The sequence below is a fragment of the Hyalella azteca genome, unplaced genomic scaffold (assembly GCF_000764305.2).
Source record: "Hyalella azteca isolate HAZT.00-mixed unplaced genomic scaffold, Hazt_2.0.2 contig11466, whole genome shotgun sequence".
NCBI lineage: Eukaryota > Metazoa > Arthropoda > Malacostraca > Amphipoda > Hyalellidae > Hyalella > Hyalella azteca.
The window spans coordinates 20,275-44,908 of NW_025941465.1; the positions used below are offsets into that span (position 1 = coordinate 20,275).

The following is a 24,634-nucleotide window of genomic DNA, read 5'->3' on the forward strand; positions in this document are numbered from 1 at the left end:
TTGTCTGGATACTATTTTATTGCTGTAAATATTTTGAACTTCTTCTTAAATAAATTGCACGTACTTAGCTTAAATTGGTTATTGACGACAAAATTTCCTACTCGGCAGTTACAATTAATGGCGTGTTCACAAAGAAGCCCATTCCAGGCCTAAGCCAATGCAAGTCTTGCGCTCGCAGCACTATTGTGAACGCAGCTCCACAGGCTGTCGGGATAAAACTTCATATCGGCATTTGCTATGAAATTTAATAGTGAAAACTATCGTGTGTTGAGGGGAAGCAAATTTGCTGCTGAATTATGTTGACCTTTCATCTTGAACGATAATGAACAAATTCTAATCAACATTTGTGTTTTATTACGCTGAAGAATTCGTGATAATACAGTTCGATTTCTGGCTTGGAACCCATTGTGAATGTGGTTTTTATTTCCTCTGTTGAATACACCAGAATTGGAACACAGACGGGAAAATGAAGATATATCCTTTATAACGGCATTTGAGTCGTGCCTGTCATATTTTGAATTAATGTTGACCGCATTTTAGAAGAAATACCTGTGCCAAGTGTTCTGTAGAATGTAGAATGTAAGAAACCTTAATCAAGTTGGGCCTTGCCTCTTATATCGGAAATAAATATTAAAAGTAATACGAAATCGTTCTACCAATCCCTTGTTTGGTGTGGGTTTTCATCACATATATGTCTGCATTACATGCCTGCAGTTATCATACGGCTAGGTGCAGAACTTTTAAAAATGTTCACTGTGATTACAATACGAATGATCACCGCGTTCTTGGCAGTTCCTGACATTAACTTGTTTTACCTGAGCTTATCATAGTATTCAATAGATAGTGTTATACGTAGGCTTTCATCGTGCTAATTTAAACGTTGAATTATGTTGACTTGAGAGATACGAGGCGAGAGCGAGCGCAGCGTGAACACCGTAGCATTGCTCTCTGAAGGGAACGAGTCTCAATTCTCCATCTCCCGATCAGTGATGATTGAATCCGTCGTGTTGTCGACACAATCTGCACCGTACGTCGTTTTTTCTCTTTATTGCTGACGTCCGATTTTATGCATATTTCGACACTTGAACCTGCTAATGTGTAGTTAATTCATTGGACCAAGATATGAGTATTGAGCGAGTGTTGACAACACGACTGACGACGCATCATTGAGCGCTGAGACAGTGAACAGTGACGTCACTGCGACCCTCCAGCGCCAGCGAACGCTGGGTTCACAAACGTCCCCGTGGCCGGCTTGTAGATGGGACTTTTCGCCTGGAATCGTATGCAATTGAATTAAAATTCAATTAGTATGCAGTAATTAATTAGTATGCACAAAAATTCAATTAGGATGCACTGACACAATTCGCAAAAGAGGGACGTAATAATAAAGCAATATAGCTTTAGAATGGATAACAAAATTACAAAGTGAACTCCTACATTTGTACAATGAAAAATGTGCGATAATAAAAATTTCTTACAATTGGAGTGCTTGACTGAGAAGGAATTTTAAAAGTTTTTGCTAAGGGCGAATTACAAGATGACTAATAAGCCTTGACCGACGAATAAAATACTTGGAAGTTTCAAATATAATGTTGACATTTCTTTATGAAGTGAATGCAATAACGGGACTAAATGAGGGAGAACTGAACTGAGAATAACTGATGCAATTATAGCGAGAAACATTTTCAGAAGTGCACACTATCTGAAAGTGAGGAATGAAACGAAGTTCAATTAAAGGAGAGATGACCTCTTAAATATTATTAATACCGTTCAAGAACTATCTACGCAGACACCAAACACAAGTCAGGCCAGTTTGAAATTCATGGTATGGAAATCGAAAATATATTCTACCCACCGTGCCGAACTGGACATTTTTACGCTCGTTTTCGAACTTGGCGAACTCCCTTCGGTCGTGGATGGTGGTGAGAACCTTCCAGAGCAGCAGCGTCAGCAGACCTATGGCGACCACTCCTCCGATCACGCCCAGCACCACGCCTGAGGGTCAGGGTCGTGAATAGTTGTGTTGTATGATTGTATGAGCAGTCACCTGCACCACGACTGCAAGCCTGGGTTTTGGTGGTCACCAAAACTTCAAAAGGACACAAATTTAATAGTGTTCAAAGACGTGCAACCAAGATAATTCCAGGCTTGAAGGGCAAGTCCTATGAAGAAAGATTAAAGATTATAAAGCTTTCAAGCCTCTGTTATCGGCATCTGCGTGGGGACCTCATTGAAATACATGTATACTCATGGTTTATACAAGGTCCCAGAAGGTTTACTAGAATTTAAAACAAGAACCTACACCAGGGGCCACGGCTATAAACTAAAAAAACTGCGTTGTAACACATCCATGCGACAACACTTCTTCTCGATCGAGTCACCGACATGTGGAACAGCCTCCCTGGTGACATTGTAGCTCCGATTATGAACGCGTTCTAGAACAGACTAGAGTACTAGAAAAAGCTATGAAATAGCATATGTTCAGTCTTGAAATGCCTAGCAACTTACGGACCTGGTAAGAAGTTCACTTGCTAGTTCAAACAGCGTCAGTTATGAAAAGATCTGGTCAAAAGGCCAGTTTTTAGATCTCTTGAGAGAGAGGCCGGTTGAGATCTCTCGAGTACAAGAATCAGTAACAGGCCATGGGCTTATTTCATCAGCGCTGACACTTCTACGCTATTCTATCCGAAGACTGAAATTGAGATTAAATGTCATGGTAGTTTATTTCACAAGTCAAAGAGTTAAATGGAAATAAAATTAGATATTATTACAAATGCCAAATATTATATAATATTGGTACCAGTAATGCATAATAATTTTCGTGCAAAGAAATCTATTAATATGGTAGCCACTTCTTATTCGAAAGTCCTAAAGTTAGCAGAACATAATGCACTATCCTAAACGTACCGAACTTAATGTGCACTTGTAACGTTTTTCGCCCTGTATATCGTTGTCATACAGACAAAGCTAATGATTTAGCTGTAAACTTGAAAGCACCGCTTATCCTCGTAAGGGACCGCAGCACCGCAGGAAGGGTCTCCCCTCGGCCTCAAATTTATCTCCTGAACTAAATGACCGATCTTTCTGAAACTTCGAACGCATATGTAAATCATTAAACGGAAAACATTTATTTCCTATGAATTTATGAAAAAATTGAAAGAAAACTTGAAATGTAGAGAAAACTGCAAATTAGAGGCCCTTTATAAATCTTATCTCCTCTTTCAATTACGGTGCTACAGCATCAAGAGACATATCAATCGATTCATAACAAAAATATCTATCGGCTGTAGAAGCCATTTTTATATTTGTTTTTTATTTATTTTTTATTTTATACGTCTTTTTCCGTTTCCCCCATTTTCCTCCCCTCCCCCTATTTTTTTCAACACATAATCCAAACCATATACAAATTAGAAAAAAATATAACTCAGTACTCACTGCAGTGTGTGGCAGAGAGCGCATTTTCTCGTCGACGAAAACATGAAGTCACGGACGGACAGACAGACGGACATGGCGAGCACAATAGTGCATTTTTTCATAAATGAGAAAATGCGCTAAAAAGTCCTCTAGAGTCGCTAGATACATATGGTCTTTACAAATCGAATGATACGTCTATCAATTCTGTAGCTTGAAAATCATTGGAGATAAATTCTTAAGGTGGTGGATTTTGGAAATTTCATTTGTTCCACGGAATCAAATATGTATAACATTAATAGAAAAAAAAAGAAGAATATGCTAAAAAAAATGCTTGATACGGCAGCCCCAGCTTTCCCATTGCCAATTACTCGTATTGAGGGCACCATCACGCGTCTTCAGACTTATCCTTGTCCAATCATTTGCATTGGGATTTTTGCTTAATGCTTTCGATTTGTAATAGTTCTCCCACAAAATGAGATGACAAAGACGGAGAACGTATAATTTCATACATTTCTTAAGAGACTCCACACCCCTGCTGAGTCGCGTTAGTTTGAGCACTGTACCCAGGGGGCGCACGTATGAGTAGCGTACCCAGGACGCTCACGTACGAGCTGCGTACCCAGGACGCTCACGTATGAGCAAACGTACCCAGGACGCTCACGTGTGAGCTGCGTACCCAGGATGCTCACGTATGAGCTGCGTACCCAGGACGCTCACGTATGTGCCACGTACCCAGGACGCTCACGTATGAGCTGCGTACCCAGGACGCTCACGTACGAGCTGCGTACCAAAAACGCTCACGTATGAGCAAACGTACCCAGGATGCTCACGTATGAGCTGCGTACCCAGGTCGCTCACGTATGAGTTGCGTACCCAAAACGCTCACGTATGAGCAAACGTACCCAGGACGCTCACGTATGAGCTGCGTGCCCAGGACGCTCACGTATGAGCTGCGTACCCAAAACGCTCATGTATGAGCAAACGTACCCAAAACGCTCACGTATGAGCAAACGTACCCAGGACGCTCACGTACGAGCAACGTACCAGGACGCTCACGTATGAATCGTGTACCCAGGACGCTCACGTATGAGCGCACGTACCCATGCAGGACGCTCACGTATGAGTCACGTATGTGCCACGTACCCAGGACGCTCACGTATGAGCTGCGTACCCAGGACGCTCACGTATGAGCTGCGTACCCAGGACGCTCACGTATGAGCGCACGTACCTAGTACGTCGAGAGCCTCAGGACACTGCTGGGTCTCCTGCGCGAAGAGGAGGTAGTCTTGGCTCGAGGCGCGGTACTCGTAAGTGAAGTTGTAGTCGCAGCCTGTGCTCTCGTCCACGAAGGTGCACAGCCTCGCCCCTGCCTCCACTTGGGCTGTGTACGACCAATCACAGACTCGTTAGTTGCTATCGTGGAGCCGAACTATTATTAATATCACATTATCGATAATACATTATTATTATCATATTATCAATAATATAACTCAGTACTCATTGCAGTCAGTGACAGAGAGAGCATTTCTGGTCAACGAAAAAGTGAAGTAACTGACGGACAGACAGACAGACGGACGGACAGACGGAGATGGCGAGCAAAACCTTTTTCCATAAATGAGAAAATGCGCTAAAAATAATTAAGTGTTTAACTCTGTCAGCCAATCACTGACTTTTTAATGCATAAAAACCCACCAATTACAGACGAGAAATTGGCAGCTGCGTGCACTTCAGCGAGTTCAGCTGCGAGCACGACTCTTGGACCTAATTATCTAAACTTTATTGAAAACCAACGGCAAATAATATATAATATAATAATAGCGGTTTCGGCGTTCATTAGGCTATAGGCCTGTCGCCGATTCTTAACATCGCAGAACATCCACAACTTGTTGCGGTCTCGAACTCACAACTCACTGATTCAATTCTGCTGTGCTTAACCGCCCGGCCTACTCGCCGATTCTGACCATAAACTGGCGCACAGAGCTGGGATCGAACCCGCGCCTCTCTGCGCCAATTCTGATACTCTGAACTTTAACCACTGGGCCACCCTGGAACTTAATAATTATAATTATTCTAACTGCGTTATACATTTGAGGTTGGAAATGACTTTAAAGCTCAGATTTTTTTTTAGTTAACGGCAATAAATTATAAAAAGTAATAATAATAATAATAGTACCGTCCAGGTTGGACAGAACTCGCGGCCTGGAGGTGCAATTGCTGCAGGCGCTGCCCGCCAGCGGCCCCGTCCTGAACACGCGACACTGCACGCAGTCCCTGAATTCCAGACACTTGCCGCTCGAACACGTCTGGGGACACACGGATACAGCTGAAGAAACGTAAAGAATACGTCTGTGGACACAAGAATACGTCTGGGGACACACGGATACGGCTGAAGAAACGTAAAGAATACGTCTGGGGACACAAGAATACGTCTGGGGACACACGGATAAGGCTGGGAAAACGTCAAGAATACGTCTGGGGACACATGGATACGGCTGGGGACACACGGATAAGGCTGGGAAAACGTCAAGAATACGTCTGGGGACACATGTATACGGCTGTGGACATACGTCAAGAATACGTCTGGGGACACGTCAAGAACACGTCTGTTGAGGGACTCACGTTAAGAACACGTCTGGGGACACACGTCAAGAATACGGCTGGGGACATAAGTTAATTAAGCGATGCTTTAAAGTGGCCATAGTATCGGGGAAGATGGTAATACTTAAAATTATTGCTACGATATTTCCATGTTGTAATAAATATGGGAAAACTTCATAACGAAAATTCAGCAGTTGTATTTGCTCCAGTTTGTGTCAAGGTGATCATAAGAACTTGATTATCATCAAATACGAGCAGTGTTTAATGAGCTTCGAATGTTGAATCAATGATAAAAATTCCATTCATGAGCATTAAGTTCGTTGCTCCTGTAAAGTTTAATTCAGAGAAAAGACTATCTATATTACTCTAGAATAATAATTAAGAATCTGTTCTCAGCAGTTGAAATTCATAGTAAAGAATCCACTTTTGATTATCTAAATAATCAATTTTAATTCAACAGGGTCAGCAAAACAAATGCTTCTTTTTCCTCACATTGTATGATTGTTAACCTGTTTCTAATTACGAAAAAAAGTTCCGCATTTGCGCCAGGCTCAACTGATAGATAAAACATGCGTGCTTTAGTAGAAAGTTACTTAAAGAGTTAAATGGAAAATTGTGCTTTGAATTTATTAAATCTACGGAATGTACAGCGAACATTGAACTACTTTTATGTGGGGAGAAAGGCTATTCCTTTACAAAAAAGCTACGGCATTTGCAGAGATATTTTACTTGTTAAAATCAGAGGGTGTATGACTGTCAAGACCCAAAAGCTGAAATCGGAATCGCAGAAGTACACAATAAGTCAATGTTGTCCAAGTAAAAAAACAAAACTTGAAAAATGTTCAAATTCAAAAGTCACACGGCAGAGAGAAAAACGAAGAAACAAAATCTGCTGGAGGAAACTTAAGTCGTCGCTTGCTTTGAAACTCGTCAAAACAATTTAGCGGTGGCGTTGACATATGTATCAGACTATGTTGTTTATCCTTTTTAGCGCATTTTCTCATTTATGGAAAAATGCACTTTTGTGCTCGCCATGTCCGTCCGTTTGTCTGTCCGTCCGTGACTTCACGTTCTCGTGGACGAGAAAATGCGCTCTCTGTCACTCACTGCAGTGAGTACTAAGTTATATTTTTTTGAGGATGTAGAGTCACAGAGGACGCTCTAAAATGATCAGTTGAGTCTTAACAGTCAGTGTCGACCTGTCAAGTACAACTCACGGAACATTCCTCGCAGTATCGTCCGGTGTAGAGAACGTCGTCGATGCTGTGGCAGGAACAGACTCCACAAGCGCACTCACCGCGTCCAGAACACTCGTCGAATGTTCCTGAGATGGCGACAGTGATGTTTATAGATGTTGGTACGTGGTCAACATCGAAAATAATACTATGCAACGAGTTCGTATAATCTATTGTATCTAAATTCAGTCTTACATTTATTATATGAAAATACAAACTTTACATATAGAGCAAGATTATGTTATGAGTGCTGCCGAATCCCATGAGTGATACTGTTAATTGTTAAAGCTGTGCGAGGTAAATAAATATACTCTAAAACCTGACCGTGATTTGTCTATGCATAATCCGACACAAAATATGATGTATTGGCCGAATAATTCTAATCTGCGGAGGTCAGGGATATTACTTCTACTATAGAAGGCGATGCAGTAATTCTCGTCACACTTGTAATGTATTCAACACATAAGCAGCATAATGTCCGGTATTTAGAGTTGACTACATATCTCGAAATGCCTATAGAATTTAATACATCATTCATTGCAAACGATAAATAATTTTTTACTCCAATGATGTATTATATTTAACACATTGTCCACCTACCATGACACTCATCTATATTACATGGAGATAGTTACCTGGCATGATACATGACTGCGCGTCGGGGCATTCACAGAATTTGCCCGACCATCCCTGATGGCACGCACACACTCCACAATCACACCTGCCCCGCCCGCTGCAGGGCTCTGACTGGCCCGTCATGCCGGTTGAGGCCAGACACAAGTTGGAGTTACACTCGCAGTATTTGCCGCTCAGCGACTGCGACACCAAAACATAGGAAACGTGAGTTATTTCTGATTAGAAATTTAGTTCATGATAAATATGCAAACATGAAATGAGGATATATTTGCATTTATTTACCTTTTTATATCCTATAGTATCTATGAGTTCGAGCTATCTTAGTATCTATGAGCGTTCTTATAGAAGAAGGCATATTTTATAAGAAGCGATCGAAGCTTCCCGTGAGAAAATTAATACGACATCGACGCGAATTATGTGTGATTACTAAATTAATTCAAGTAATTATCACATGAAGAATACAGAATTTCGAGAAGATGGATATGATTCCTCTAATTCTATAGTGTGGTTTGTAGTAAAGATGTACTATTTAAGTCTTTATTGTATTATATGTGCTATATAGTATGACAGCTGTGGACATTCATTGAGGTAATTAAGCCATAGTTCAGCTCTGGGCTGTGACAATAATGACATAATACTGTACTTTTGTTGTAATGATGCTGAATACTGCCATAGTTACATTAATATGATGACGCTGTGGCACAATGTAACTATGATGGAACTATGTTGTACTGTGACATTAAATAATACACGTAACTGTGATGTGTTGTGGTTTGATGTGTTGTGGTGTGATGTGTTGTGGTGTGATGTGTTGTGGTGTGATGTGTTGTGGTGTGATGTGTTGTGGTGTGTCGTGGTGTGATGCATTATGTTGTGGTGTAGTGTGGTATGGCGTGGTATGGTGTCAGCACCCACGGGGCTGTTGCAGATGCACTCCCCACACTCGCAGACCCCCTGGCCGGAGCACACCTCCCCCTCCTTGGGGTCAGCCAGGCATTGAGCCGCGTTCTCGGCGCTGCTCACGATGACAGCAATCATTAGTAAAAATACAATAATTTTTAATAAAAACAATCATTATTGAAAACAACCATCATCATTATAAACGCAATCAATATTAATTGCAACAGTCATTAATAATACCAACAATCATTTTAAAAATCATTTTTATTGCATTTTCCATTTTCTCATTTAGGGGAAAAAAATGCGCTATTGTGCTCGTCATGTTCGTCTGTCCGTGACTTCACGTCACGGACGGACGAGAAATGCGCTTTTTGTCACTCACTGCATTGATTAGTGATCTAATTTTTTTCATCTATTTGTCGCTTGGAAATAGGCTCCAAGAAGAATTTTTATGTTCTGTGTCTACACTGACCTAGTATTGGTACTTTTGGTTATATTACAGCTACACTGATCTAGTGCTAGTATCTTTGATTATATTACTGCTATACTGATCTTGTTCTCAATATAAAAACTTCTATCACAGCAACACTGACCTGTTGTCGGTGTCCCTAGATCTATCCCTGCTACACTGACACTTGTTGCCGTAGTAGAGGTCAGGACACTGACACACTCCACACTGCAGTGTGCCGACCCCTGAACACTGAGCAGAATTGGGCTCGCGACCCTGAAAAGAAAGAAATTTTAATTATGATAATCAGAACGAAGCAAAGATAAATTAACTGCGATAATCTGAACGAATCAACAATACGTAAAATATGATAAGTGAAGTGAAAACGATAAATATAATATAATAATATTGCTCGGGTAATAACTCATCTTATTTGCCTCCAATTGCAATGTTTTTTTTTTAACTCGTTCAATAAATTCTGCTTCGTGGTGTAAGTTCTCTGCAAGCATCATTTGACGTCGGGGATTCGAGATTTGATTTAATTAATTAAAGGTCAAGGAAATTGGAACGATTTTAAAATTGATATCGTTTGGTCATTTGGAATCATTGATATTGAAAACGTGACTTGTAATATTTCATGTCCTCTGCCAACTTCACTCTAAACGTAAAAAATGTGTTTCCTCAACAGTGAGAACTGAATATTATTTAGCACCTTATTATATTTTTATAAGACGAGGTAATTACATGTCTGTTATTATTTATTATTAAATTAAGGGAATGACATGGTTTTTACTATTTATGAATTCATTATAACTACAGTGATGCTACATCAGTGGGAAGTGTATGAAGCACATTTGTACTGAGTGATTGAGAGTACTGCGTCCGACTCACCGGTGCAGTGGACAGTTAACACTCGCCGGTGCAGTGGACAGTTAACACTCACCGGTGCAGTGGGCAGTTAACACTCACCGGTGCAGTGGGCAGTTAACACTCACCGGTGCAGTAGGCAGTAACACTCACCGGTGCAGTGGGCAGTTAACACTCACCGGTGCAGTGGGCAGTCAACACTCACCGGTGCAGTGGGCAGTTAACACTCACCGGTGCAGTAGGCAGCTCGCAGTCACAGTTCGCCAGTAGCTGCACCTGTAGAGTCAGGGTGTCCTGGAAGGTGGTGATGTTCACCGTGAAGCTGCGACGCGCCTCATCCTCGGGTATGTCCTCAGCCTGCAATAATCTTCCGGGAATTGCAACCAAAAACAGGACCAAATTTATTGCAATAAATGAATATATTTTTAATTTTTTGTGTTATCATATCAAAATTATTAGCCATTAATGCTAATTGATTATTTAAGAAAATGCAATATTAATATTTGGTATTTTCTTTGCTTTAAAGATAAAAAATGAACCCCTCCTCTATCACTCTTGCATGTCAATGTATTTATTTTAATACAAGAATATTTGTTACTTCTATGACCAAATGATTCACCCTTCTATTGTCACCTTTACCCGCATCACACTCCCATCCCTACCATCACATCACTGCTCTCCCCCATAAATATAAAATATTTTTCTCGTATAGTCATTTTTTTTTGCTGTTAAAAACATAACAATGTAGCTCCTCTATCACACCCCTACAACCCTAATCCTACCCTCCCCACACATCATCACCTCCCTTCCCTCCTCACGGTAATCTGGGCGATGAACTCGACCTCGTCGCCCTCCTTGATGCCCCTGCACGACGCCGTGAGTCGGGGGGCGGCGCCCTTGTCCAGACAGCTGCTGAAATACCGGATGGACAGCGGCGTGCCAGGGATGGTGGACGAAGTGTCCGTCAGTTTCACTTCCGAGCTGATCAGCTGAACATGGTGGCAACATGATGAGCTTGCATGCAACATAGTTTGAGGGTAAATTGATTAATTACTTAAGTTATGAATTCATCTGAAAGTTAGGGTGCAGGTGTTGAGAAGGTTGGGGATGTGGGATCAAGCGAAGCAGTGTGTATAAGAAGAGATTCTTTCGAGACCATGAGACCGAGTTTGTCTATATTGTACGTTGGCGAGCTTATCGCCAGGTAAATTTCATGAGGGTAGACGTATATAAGGAGTATAAATATACGCTAGGGAATTTCTTCTAAAGTCATGGTTGCGCAAGCGACCACGGCCATCGGCCATCGGTCATGGCGGTCATCTGCCACCGTCGGCATCGGCCGCTTCGCCCGTTTTTGAACATTAACGGTCACGAAAAACTTTTATTCATTGATACAACTACGGCCCCTTTAAAGCAGCGTAGATAACCTACAAGTAACGGCCACGACTACGTCATATTCATGACCGACCGATATTAGGATTACGGCCGTGACTCAATCGTGCGGCAACACAAAAATGTACGCAAATTCTGGAGTCGGCAATAACATAAAAGAAGCAATGCACTGAGCAGCAATTAACGTCTCGGGTCAAAGCAGTTGCGGGACGGCCCAAGATGGAAATAACAATATATGATTGCAAACACGGCACTTATATACCAAAGAACGATCACCAATAACTGCTGCGGAACGACAATCACGACACAGGTACTTTGAACAACATGGGCATCAGGACGGTCGACAGAGTAAGTAACGATACGACAGTCGTGATAGTCTGCTGCTGTCCAGCATAGCCCTCACATTACCCTCCCTATCCCTCACATTACACTCGCCCCTCACATTGTACTGGTCCCTCACTTGTCCCTCACATTGTACTGGTCCCTCACGAGGGCCACGACATTAGACGAGCTGCTGTCCAGCATACCCTTGACATTACCCTCCTTTACCCTCACATTGCACTGGTCCCTCATTTGTCCCTCACATTGTACTGATCCCTCACATTGTACTGGTCCCTCACATTGTACTGGTCCCTGACGAGGGCCACGACGTTAGATGAGCTGCTGTCCAGCATAGCCCTCACATTACCCTCCTTGTCCCTCACCTTGTACTGGTCCCTCACTTGTCCCTCACATTGTACTGGTCCCTCACATTGTACTGGTCCCTGACGAGGGCCACGACGTTAGAAGAGCTGCTGTCGAGCATGCCGTGGGAGGAGTAGGCGATCTGGTCGCTGAGCGCCTTGTAGAGCTCGCCGTGCCGCGACACCGCGAAGATGATGTTGACTTGGTTGTCCCGGGCAGCTGCGTTGATCTGTACACTCAGATAAATAGATGGGACTATAGTACAAGTGAAGATGATGTTGACTTGGTTGTCCCGGGCCGCTGCGTTGATCTGTACACTCAGATAAATAAGTGGGACTATAGTACAAGTGAAGATGATGTTGACTTGGTTGTCCCGGGCCGCTGCGTTGATCTGTACACTCAGATAAATAAGAGGGACTATAGTACAAGTGAAGATGATGTTGACTTGATTGTCCCGGGCAGCTGCGTTGATCTGTACACTCAGATAAATGAGTGGGACTATAGTACAAGTGAAGATGATGTTGACTTGATTGTCCCGGGCCGCTGCGTTGATCTGTACACTCAGATAAATAGATGGGACTACAGTACAAGTGAAGATGATGTTGACTTGGTTGTCCCGGGCCGCTGCGTTGATCTGTACACTCAGATAAATGAGTGGGAATATAGTACAAGTGAAGATGATGTTGACTTGGTTGTCCCGCGCCGCCGCGTTGATCTGTACACTCAGATAAATAAGTGAGGCTATTGTTCAAATAGTAATGCACTTATTGACCTTGCGTGTGATATCTTAACCCAGTTTGGTCCGGCAAATGGCATGTCAGCGCGACGTGCTCGTGTTGTGGTAGAGAAAATCGGCAATAATTTGGACAATATTTACTATTGATTTTTCTATGTGTGGCTCACGTGCCGTTCCATGATAATGTCTCAAATTAGTTGCAGGTTTTTTTATAGTTAATAATGATTTAACTGTTGGTAATTTATTACGTATCTCTCTTTCGCTATTGTAACTGTGTGTAAATAAATTAAACTTACCTTATGTGCACAAGAAAGCAATTGATTTTTGTGAGAACGCTGCAAGAAATTGTGATGAACAATATCGCATTTTTTTTTCAAATGGAAATAGGCGAATAAATTTAAAACAATCTTATGCGAAACTTCCACAGAAGCTCTAGGTTACAACTACCACCACCTGAGCACCAGCCTACCACCACATGAGCACCAGACTATCACCACCTGAGCACCAGCCTACCAGCACCTGAGCACTAGCCTACCACCAACCGAGCACCAGCCTACCACCACCTGAGCACCAGCCTACCACCACCTAGCACCAGCCCACCACCACCTGAGCACCAGCCTACCACCACCTGAGAACCACCTGCGCAATGGACGGGTAGTCGAGGCGATCGTAGTGCGTGTACTCGCCGGTGGCGTTGAGGTAGCAGCGGCCGTCGTGTGGTGTCACGATGCCCGCCAGCTGCCACGACATCATAAAAACATTAATACTTTTGATGATGAATGGAAGCCTACACTTGTACATGATATGAAAATATAAATTGCATTCGAAATGTTTCGTGTAGAATTTCCTATTCTATTAGTAATGTCTGTGCTTGGAAACTATTAATGCCTTTAATGGTGAACCTACACTTATACACGATATGAAAATATGAATAAAATTCGAAAAAATCATAATGCATTAATTTGAAATTTTTGGCGGAATAAAAGTATGAATACTTATTAGGTGGTTAGGAAAACTTCATTAATAGGAATTTAAAAGCAGGATCGGAATGTTAACTTTGGTGCAGGATTAAAGTTAAAAAAAAGTGATATGAAAGAGAATGCAACGAAAAAATTTTCATTAATGCGCATTACGCTATAAGGAAATCTCGATTTAACATATTAATTTCAAGTAGAAATCCGTATCAAATTTTCAATTGACTCCAAACTAGTTTCCTGTACATTTTGCATAACATTCAAAGCGATTCATATGAACGTCAATACAAGATGTTAGGGTGAATTGAAAACGCGTCTGAAACTTCCGTATCAAAAGTTTTCAAACATGACTGCTTGAATGTCATCTAAATATTGTTTTCCTGCTATACCACTCATACACATCTTCCCATACAGATACTATTCATACGTGTCCTTAGGTATCTACCTTTCATACACTTATGGTATAACAAAAAAGTATCGTTATGCAATGCCCCGATCTTCTACGACTGGCGATAGCTGAGGCCCTCATCATTAAGGAGAGGACTCCAGCTATCAACCTTCAAACCACCGGCTTCGTCAAAACTTTGAGATTGTTTTCTGAGTAGTTTTTTGCGCTTGTAAAATATTCCTGTAGTATCACATTAACGAAATTTTAGCATTATTTGAATGGTATCCAATTTACTTGATTTCGTAAATATGTCAACCCAAATTTCGTTACTCAATGCGTCTTTAACTTGAAAATGAATGTTGTACATTCGAAACATCGTTCAATATAAAAATGTCTATCGGTAATTTAATTTTCAATCTTCCAACACCTACGAAGAATTTAGTACGACTTATTGAAAAAACTAACAAGAAGCTAATAAATAAAACTAATTCTCTGGTCTTTAACAAAACTTGTTTATGGTATAACGTGTATAGTGTCTTATACAGAGCTGTACACAAGCCAACAGAGTCGTGATTCTAGCTCGGCACTCTGGGAATAAATACGATGAACCACGAGTTTTATCCATCTTACGTGCAGTGGAATGAAGTTGTTCTAGAGCGCGTTAATTGAAACGTTGCTATTTCCCATACTTTGATAATGGGACCCGGGACCATGACAAAAGAATGAAAAACTCTGTTCGTGAAATGCTGTCCGAGTGTTTATCATCGTGTTCTGTTGATGAATAATTTTTAAAAATTTTCTACCTTCAGGCATAAAGATATTCTCACTCTACTGTTGTGACTAATGCGAATTTGTTTGTCGGAATATAACGTCACGCAACCTTCATTCAAGGTTGATGGAGCATTAACAAAGGAGTTGTAGAAAAAGACATTTACTAGAGAATCCCTCTCATTCGCCTGTGCGCATTCACGCTGAGCGGCGTAACTTTCCTGTATCCAACTGAGACAGGATATGAAATTTTTCTCTCCACTCTCAATTCTTTCTCACCTGATAATTCTAGAATATTTGAAAATTTTTAAACAGAAGCTTAGTTTTAATGCCACATTTCGTTCACAGCCACTTGAAATTGTAGATAGATATGTTTTCCTGCTCGTTGCCATGCCTTTTATTTGTCAATATAAGTTTTAAAATTGATTTTCGAATTTCGTCTGTCCACACAGATTGTACTTGTATCCTAAAAATTTCTAACTGGCAATTAGGCAGGAATCTGAAACGTTTTCCATTAAGACGAGAGAATTTTTGTGGCTTTTTATTTGCTTTAGAACACCTTATGTAGGGTCAACATAGGAATTACCTTTCAACATTCGTCGCAGTGGAGGATTCTAAATATTCAAGTGATAGAATAAGACGTAAATAGTATCAAGATAAGTAATTACCCTTCCGTCTCCGGCGTGGTGGAAGGTAGCGTCTGTGGAGAGGATGAGAAGGCGCCTCGCCTGCTTCCTCCACCCGATCTGCTCCCAGCAGACCATCGCCTGCAGCAGCGCGTCCAGGCCTCCTTCAGGGGCGTCCACGTTGCCTGAGATTGGGGTCTTGCGCACGTACTCCTGATAGGGGCGGGTGAAGTGTGGGTGAGGAGTAACATGACGTGAAGCGGGGATAGTAGATATATGCTTGTCAGGTGTAGAGCAGGCAATGTAGAGGCAGGGGTGACATGAAGTGTAGCGGTATAAAAAAGTCAAGTGTGCAGGGTGTAGAACGGGCAATGTAGGGGAAGGATGAGACGGGGATAATAAGCAGCAAAATTAAGCTGCTCTACACCCCCTGTCACCCATGCCACCTACATTACCTGCTTTACACTCCCTGTCACTCCTGACAGCCATTATAACTGCAGGCAATGTCGGTGTACGGGGGGATAAGGGTGTAAAGTAGCAGTAGGTGACAGGGTGATGTAGAGTAAGTATAAGGGAAGTAGGTAGGTACCAGAAGTGACAAGAGTGTAGGGTAGGTAGAATAAAGGTTAAGTTCATAATATCAGAATGTGGAGACAAAGTGGATAAGTGCAATGGACAGTGCTGGAGAAAAAGCACAAAGATTGTCGAAAATTAGTATGGAACGATGATCAATGAGATATTTCTCAATCGGCAAATGTCGCAATTATTCCTAGGCCCTTACGGTGAACTTGCGGTAGTCGGCGTCGAGTGGGAGGTTGTTCCGGAAGGAGTACGGGGTAGCGCAGTCGGTGCACGGGCTCTGTATCCTGCGGGAAGTAGAGAGGGTGGTAGAGAGGGTGGTAGATAAGGTGGTAGAAAGGGTGGTAGAGAGGGTGGCAGAGAGGGTGGCAGAGAGGGTGGCAGAGAGGGTGGTATAGAGGGTTGGTAAAGAGGGTGGCAGAGAGGCTGGTAGAGAGCGTGGGAGAGAAAGTTGTAGAGAGGGTCGTAGAGAGGGTCGTAGAGAGGGTCGTAGAGATGGTCGTAGAGAGGGTGGTAGTGAGGGTGGAATGATTGCTTTCAGGCGAACGTATACACAGATTTTAAGTGTGAAATCAATACCTGGTTTCATGATCGAGGGTCAGGAATTTGGGAAACCAAAAGAACTTATTGGAGTGATGTCTTAGAAATGGTTATTTAGAAGTGATGCATAACGTTGGCACTGATCTCACCTGTCTGGGTGGTGGCTGGCTATGATTTTACCAGTCTGGGTGGTGGCTGGCTGTGATCTCACCTGTCTGGTGAACGCTGGATGTGATCTCACCTGAGTGGGTGGATGTTGGCGTAAGGCATGACGACTTTGTCGACGTAGGAGCCGAAGCCGAGCTTGAACTGCGAGGTGAGGTTGCGCATCGTCTCGGCCAGGGACTTGCCGAGGTTGGCGAGGTTTTCCTTGTCGTCCCTCATGGAGTTGCTGAGGTCCATGAGGTAGTACAGGTCAACGGGATAGTCCATCGCCAGACGGAACCGCACCGAGATGTTGTACGGCTCGCCTGCGCCGGGATATTGTATAATAATATTGTATAATAATACTTGTAGTAATGAATTGAGTGATACGATTATTTAGATGAGAAATATAGCAAGATAAGTTAGTGAGGTCGGGCTGGGAGGTGCTGCATTCACCAAATGCCTTAATTAAGTCAAATAAAAATTTATTTCGAGGTTCATCACAGAGGCAGCATACGTAATGAAATTCTTCTATGGTATATCAGATTTCAGAATTCTTCTATGGTATGCGTTTAAACAACTGAACCTAAACAAATATATTTCTGTAATGATGATGCGAGCTGCATGGAAAACATGAGGAAGCGTAATAACGTTATAATGAAGTCATTATAGAATATCGCTTACTGCTCAGCATATTATAATATCACTCATTTGTCTCGTACCTTTCCTGAGCTGGAGGTAGATGGCTTGTGGCGCTAGCTGTACGATGTCACGGCTCGTTTGCTCGCTTTTCAGCACCTCTGCTCGGACAAACTTTACATTAAATTGCTTCCAACAAGTTTCCTCTGATGATCATTACGCGGTGACATTCAACACTTTTTGGATACAGTAATAATAATTATAATGAATTTCATGATTGGTTGAACAGAGCAGACGATACACCCAGCCTGTTCAAGTATACTGTAGAATTGATTTTAATGTTTAAGGAGATAATAGCTTGCTTTTCATGTACTGAAAAATTCTTAACATGATGCAACGGAAGAAAAGCAAAAATCCATGTACAGATCATCTATTTAATATCTAAGTAATGTATAGATGTGACTTCTAAGTAAGCCTATATATGGGTTAATTTAATTACACCGTATGTTATTACATATGTTCAACAGATTTTTTTACAATGGAAAGAATGTTCACAATGTCCCAAGTGAAGCATAAATCTCTAAGTTTAAGTTGAAATCAAAGAAGTGGTTCCCAAAGTGTGCGATAGCGCCCCCCTGGGGGCAGTGGAAAGATCTGGGGGGGGGGGGCGGTGAGGAAAATGCACCTGTTAACGGGCGGTTGGTCAGGACTTTATGCACCTGTTAACGGGCGGTTGGTCAGGACTTGGTGTTTGTTCTGTGGGTTGACGATGCTGCTGCAGGTGTTGCTGTTGAGACTGCTGCTGCAACGGTTCCTGTTGCTGCTGTTGCCCTGACATGGTAACAGACACGTTGAATGTGTTTGCTTCAATACAGACTAAACTCTGTCATCCTCAACAGAGATGTACAGTAGCTAACAGAGACCTGGTAACAGAACTGTAGGCGTTGGTGAAAGTAGTAGAAAAGTTGTAAACAAAAGTGAATTTATTATCGTAAAATACACGAGAATTCGTGTATTACAAATAAATTGTCGTCAGATTAATTATTGTTTGTTTACATTTTCCTACTGGTCACACGTAATAATCGTAAGTTCATGAACATTAAGTATACATAAGTCAAAGTTTCCTGCAACTTGAATAAATTCGCATCGACTCAAATCAAATTAATATATATATATATATGAGAGTGACCAAAATCAGATCAGAATGCAATATATTATTTCTAGCATTTTACTATTTGCGCATGTCTCTGTAATATTCGTGTAGTTCACGCCAGAGTTACACGAAGAAGGTACCAAATATAAATAATCGAACACGATCGAGCTACCGTAAAGATCTTTATTTTTGTAGCAGAGTTGGACTCGCAATTATGAGATGAAATAAAACATTAACGAAAACGTTCGTTAGTTTCAGCGAGTTTCAGAGCTTGTCAGTTCATTCAATGGCAATAATAATAATAATAATTCAATAATAATAATAATAATAATAATTCAATGACAATGGCAATAAAATATGTGGCTACGTGAAGTCAAGTCAAGAGGCAATATTTCCATATCACTTCTAGCAGGGATGACGATACTATCTTTGCTTCAATATTTAATCCCATTATTCCATATCCATTCTAAAAGATCACATGCCTAAGTGTAATTGAGAGTGGTAATTGAAGTGATTATTTGGTAATCAGTATGAAGCAGTAAAAGGTTTAATGTATTGCAATTTTTTAAATAAACGAACCCACTTTACATTTTGATATCGGTATTTATCACTTCTTTAAGTTTTCATTACGAACGTGTTTCTAAAGTCTGACATTTTACAGTACATTTATGAATGGCCAGTATTATTGTATTAAGTTCTACCGAGTAGACGAGCTGCAAGTTCTACCGAGTAGACGAGCAGCAAGTTCTACCGAGTAGACGAGCAGCAAGTTCTACCGAGTAGACGAGTAGCAAGTTCTACCGAGTAGACGAGGCAAGTTCTACCGAGTAGACGAGCAGCAAGTTCTACCGAGTAGACGAGCAGCAAGTTCTACCGAGTAGACGAGCAGCAAGTTCTTGATTCGAAACCCGCAACTAGATGTAAATATTCTGGTCGTAATCGGCTAGGTAGCCCGCCGGTTAAGAATCGGTGACAGATCAACAGTGCTTATTTAACGCTAACACTATAATATACCATTACTTAATATTAAAACTTACACTGCAATATTATTATTATTATTACATATTAATAAAGCTGACACAACAATTTTATTATTATTATTTGAGATTAAACAAAACTCACAGCAAACGCGCTGCACCACTGGCAGCCTGGAGCCTGGATGCAGCTGCTGCACGAGTCATCGTACGTCTGGCAGCGCCGGTCCCCCAACATCTGACCATCGGTGGTATGGTGGGCAACCACCACGACCACCAACAACCATCGCCACATATCGCCAACCATTGTATTCTCGATTGTGTTATGGCCAAACTATATATGATCTATGTTAATATCTGAAAATTAGGAATACATCGATTTGCTGATGAATAATTTATGATATAGGCTATTTGGAGTGCGAATTTAGAACATTAGAACAGTGAGATAATGAATGTTGTACTGATAAAAACTATGCTGAATATATTTCACGAATTCGGAACGAAAGAATTTGCGAAGTTCACAGCAGGGAAATTGTAAATAGACTGTTTCAGGGGGGAATCGAAATCTTGGAGCACCCATTATACACTGACAGCAATAAGTGCTCTAAGCTACTGCAGTGTAGAACAGTGCACACTGACAGCATACCAACCTACACTGTGATCAGCATACACACTGTGGCCGCACACTGAACACTGACGTTAAGGTTTAAACTCTTCACACAGTCATCACACAGCTCACACTGCCATCACACAGCTCACACTGCCATCACACAGCTCACACAGTCATCACACAGCTCACACTGCCATCACACAGCTCACACTGCCATCACACAGCTCACACTGTCATCACACAGCTCACACTGTCATCACACAGGTTTACACAGCCAGATACAATAATAAGAATCTTCAGGTTAGTGGTTGTTAACTTAAACCATTTATGACACATGTGACGTGAGATGAGTTACGTTGAAGGACAAAAGCGCTGTACATTACCAGCCCACATCGTACTTATGTTACAGGATTTCCTTTGCCTGAGCTTCTTAGGATATTGGAACCTTGATAAGCGCGAGTCTTGTGCTGCTGCTGATACTGGTGATGTCGAGAGCCTGCATGCTGATGATGTTGTTTTAATGATGTTTCTGTTGATGCTGCTGCCTTTAGTGATGATGATGGGTCGATGAAGTTCATTGTTGATGTTGCACTTTAGAGACAATCGAAGCTATCAAACGAGGAATCAGACGTTTGGGCGGAAATTGCATTTCATCACTATTCATGTTTGAATTTTTCGAAGTGCTGAACAAATACTTAACTTTCACTGTGAAATAAAATGCTCTATAGATTACCATTTGCTAGATAAGTGTTGTGTTTAACGGGTTTTAGTTTTTTTAGGGGTTTCAACGGGTTTTAGTCCTTGGTTAAAACAAACTCGAATACCTGTAGCCTGTAGCCGTACTATTGTAGCCTGTACAGCTACTACTACTATTATTGTACCTATACAGCTACTACTACTATATTGTAGCTGCAGCTGTACTATTGCGGTGAATGTCAACGAACCAGGGACTTAAGTGCTCGAGTGACATGACGCGTGAAGGAACAGAAATTTTACTTAAAATGTGTAAGAAATTTGCATAATGTAAAAAATTGATAACAAAAAGTATAGTATTATGAGTCTGTCAGCATGAATTTTTATATTTTCATGTCAATTGGATTATTGATGCATTTTTCCGCGACGATTTTTAGAACTCGTATACAGACCAACTCTCGTCTGCGCGCCCACAGAGCCAAATACAGGCAAAGGTAATGAACGCCACGATCCAAACACAGTTTCTGATCTTACTGACGAAATGTTTCATAAGTTCAGCGTTGAAAAAATGCTTGAAGATACGTCGGCCTAAATCAGTAAACCGCAAAATTCAGTGTAATTTTTATTCATGGGAGGGGGCCATCAAATATCTAGAATAGAATAGAAGTGTCGGCATTGAAGAATTAGGCCCATGGCCTGTTGCCGATTCTTGACCTTTTTTAGACTTGATTTACAAAGGGATCCGGCCTTTGGAACCCGATCTTTCCATAGCTGACGATTGATGAAGATAGCTGCTGGACTTATTGCCTGGTCCGTAATTTGCTAGGCATTTTAAGACCGAACATATGCTCCTGCATAGCTTCGTTTAGTCTTTTTTTGAAGATGTTCATACTCGGAGCGTCAACGATGCTATCAGGGAGGCTGTTCCACATGTCGGTGACTCGAAGCGAAAAGAAATGTTGTCGCATGGATGTGTTCCAACGCTGTTTTTTTAGTTTATAGCCGTGGCCCCTGGTGTTGGTTCTTGTTTTAAATTCTAGTAATTGGATACATTCCAGTTTTCTTTATATCTCAAGTTAAAGTGCAAGATTTTACCTAATATATGGTCAGTTATTGCTAACAATACTAGAAACATTAAAGAAAGATGATATTGAAAAGTAAGCCGTGTTTAGATTTTATTCAACAAATAATCGAATAAACAAATTTTTACAATAATAATCCGTACCATGGTACTTCGCATCATTATGGTTTTCGCTCCTGTTATATTTGCTTTAAAATCAAGTACCGGTATTTATTTTTGCCTTTTTATTATCATATAAATTATAATTTTTACAATCACAGTAATGATAATTTAAATCAGTAATTCAGTATGATAATAATTCAGTGGGCTGATATTAATATTCAGTTTGATATTAATATTACAGATTATTAAAGCAATGTGCAATGTGTTGTTGTAATTTTTAGACTTTAAAAAATGTCTACAGAAATAGAATATCAATTTAAATGCATGTCTTAACCGTTTTTTATGAATTTCTGATAAAAATTTACACATTTACATGAATATTCTCATTACTGCACAGATCTTGTACGTATAGAATTTAAATTGCTATATTCCAGCTCATTTAATTCAATGATTAATTTATTAACCAGACAGCTGGGGCTGGTGACGGCCGAACTTACACGCGAGTGCAGATTTTACAAAGATCTGCTGGTCTCAGGGAACTCGGACTTCAGAGAACTCAATGTTTCAAATTATAAATTAGTTAACATTGCTATGTTGCAATATCTATTAATGAATGATACCCGTCAGTCAGTCATCGAACAAATTTATTCATGAATACAAAGGAGCTTGTAACTATACAGTGCACCTAATAACTATACAGTTATACATAATAGTTACACACCGCAACCTGCACACTGCCATCGGCTCCCACCAATACATTAGTCCTCAAACCTCCCTTACCCCACTCATCCTCTCCATCGTCGTCTTCACGTTATATGTTTCAAGTTGTAGTAAATGACAATTAAATATTAAAGTGTGCTGATTATGCATTCATTCTCTTCACACTTTAAAACATAATTACGATTATCTCTTCGTAATCTGTACACAAATTTTAGCGCAACCTAACTTTTATTTGGAAGGAAGACTCCATTACAACAAAAATCGAGGTGGAAAGGAAACTGCCCTGAAGAAAGCCTTTATTAATTCGGAACTCTGTTCGTGGGAAGACGCATCATAACTTTAAAAATTATGTATCTAGATTTTCCTCTTTCATTATCATATGAATCATCCTATTACAATCACAGTAATAATTATTTAAATCAGTAATTCAGTATGACAGTAATTCAGTGGGCCGAGTCTGACATGAATATTATAAATTATTAAGCGATGTGCAAAGTATTGTTGAGGGCTCCTTTTAACCATGAAAAAATTTCTACAGAAGTAGAATGATTTGAATTTAAATATATTTCCTTACCGTTTTTTATTTTTATTTATTATACATTTATTATCATAGAAATCAGCATTTTTACAATCATGGTAATAATAATTGGTAATGGTAATAATAATTTAATTTCGTATTTAATAAATTTCTCACATGGAAAATTTTCACATCGAATGGAAAACTCCAGTGATTACATAGAATCCTGAAAGTATCGAATGTAATATGCTATACTCTAGCTAATTTAATTCAAAGATGTGCATTAAGATAATTGTTCATGTGGTAGCAAATGGAAAACTTTATACTAAACTGTGATGTTTTTGCATTCATTCTCTTCATATTTAAAAATATAATTACGCTCATAAACGACCATGACGCTCATAGACCAGACTGCGAAGAGTGCATGTTTACATTGAAGGGAAGACTTATTGCCTGCGCCTGCAGGAATGTGTATCAACCAAAGGTCTGGTCGTGCTTCAATCTACGGAAGTTTCACCTACCTTTGGGCTTCTAATGCATATATCTAATACTAGAATAATAATTCAGAAATCTTTGGGGTAGCGATCAATGAAGAATAAATAGTTAAACCAACGGATATCGAGAAAATGCTAGAAAAGTCACACGCTATACGAACATCGGGGTGCATAATTTTATCCTCCCTGATAACAGTTGAAATAAAAAGTTTACATAATTTATCTTAATGCCTGCATATTGAAAATAATTAGCCAGGACAGCATTCCAAATTTCAGACTTGTATCTTATTTATGAGGGCAGTTATTGCAGTTCATCTGGTACCAATTTCAACATATTATTGAGACCGATAACCGAATAAATTTTGTCTCTATTCTTCATTTGGAGAACCATATTTTCGGGAAACATATGATAGACTAAACAAAATGCTCTTTATAAGGAACAAAATATGATTGTAGATTAAATTTGACTTGTCTCTGGTACTTCACAAGCGTAATTATAAGCTACGAGCGACTCAATGTAACCTGCACATACGGGCTGAGTTGAACGTTTGAACGTTGCAGGGTTGAGTTGATATAGTAATTTCATGCGTAATAATTGCATTTAGGTTAGCAATCCTGGAGAAGGAACGACTTGCAAAATTTGCAGATGATTCCATTCATCGTGAATTCCTGCCTTAAAATTTCTTAGTTGAGGCAGCCTTTCAAGTTATCAATCAATGGAT

At 40.5% G+C, this 24,634-nt stretch overlaps 1 protein-coding gene across 1 annotated transcript; it reads right to left on the minus strand.

Annotated features, from left to right (window-relative positions):
* LOC108683100 (integrin beta-PS) lies at window positions 1–20,053 on the minus strand. Its single transcript, XM_018172381.2, has 18 exons — window positions 19,844–20,053; window positions 18,288–18,399; window positions 17,652–17,729; window positions 17,027–17,255; window positions 16,448–16,532; window positions 15,709–15,879; window positions 13,550–13,648; window positions 12,242–12,403; window positions 10,917–11,087; window positions 10,330–10,455; window positions 9,377–9,507; window positions 8,799–8,898; window positions 7,883–8,063; window positions 7,230–7,336; window positions 5,588–5,717; window positions 4,643–4,795; window positions 1,856–1,995; window positions 1–1,272 (listed from the first exon to the last, which is right to left on the minus strand). The coding sequence occupies exons 1-18, from the start codon at window positions 20,000–20,002 to the stop codon at window positions 1,195–1,197; spliced, it is 2,412 nt and encodes an 803-aa protein (XP_018027870.1). The 5' UTR covers window positions 20,003–20,053; the 3' UTR covers window positions 1–1,194.
* Window positions 20,054–24,634: the final 4,581 nt, after the last annotated feature.

What these genes read in the sequence shown, in the direction of transcription:
- LOC108683100 (XM_018172381.2), bottom strand. Translation starts at nt 20,002, where the DNA reads ATGGTTGGCGATATGTGGCGATGGTTGTTGGTGGTCGTGGTGGTTGCC. An exon ending in GCGAGCTGCCTACTGCACCG is followed by an intron (nt 9,508 to 10,329) that starts GTGAGTGTTAAC and finishes CTTTCTTTTCAG; the next exon opens with GGTCGCGAGCCCAATTCTGC. An exon ending in GATACTGCGAGGAATGTTCC is followed by an intron (nt 5,718 to 7,229) that starts GTGAGTTGTACT and finishes GTGTGTCCCCAG; the next exon opens with ACGTGTTCGAGCGGCAAGTG.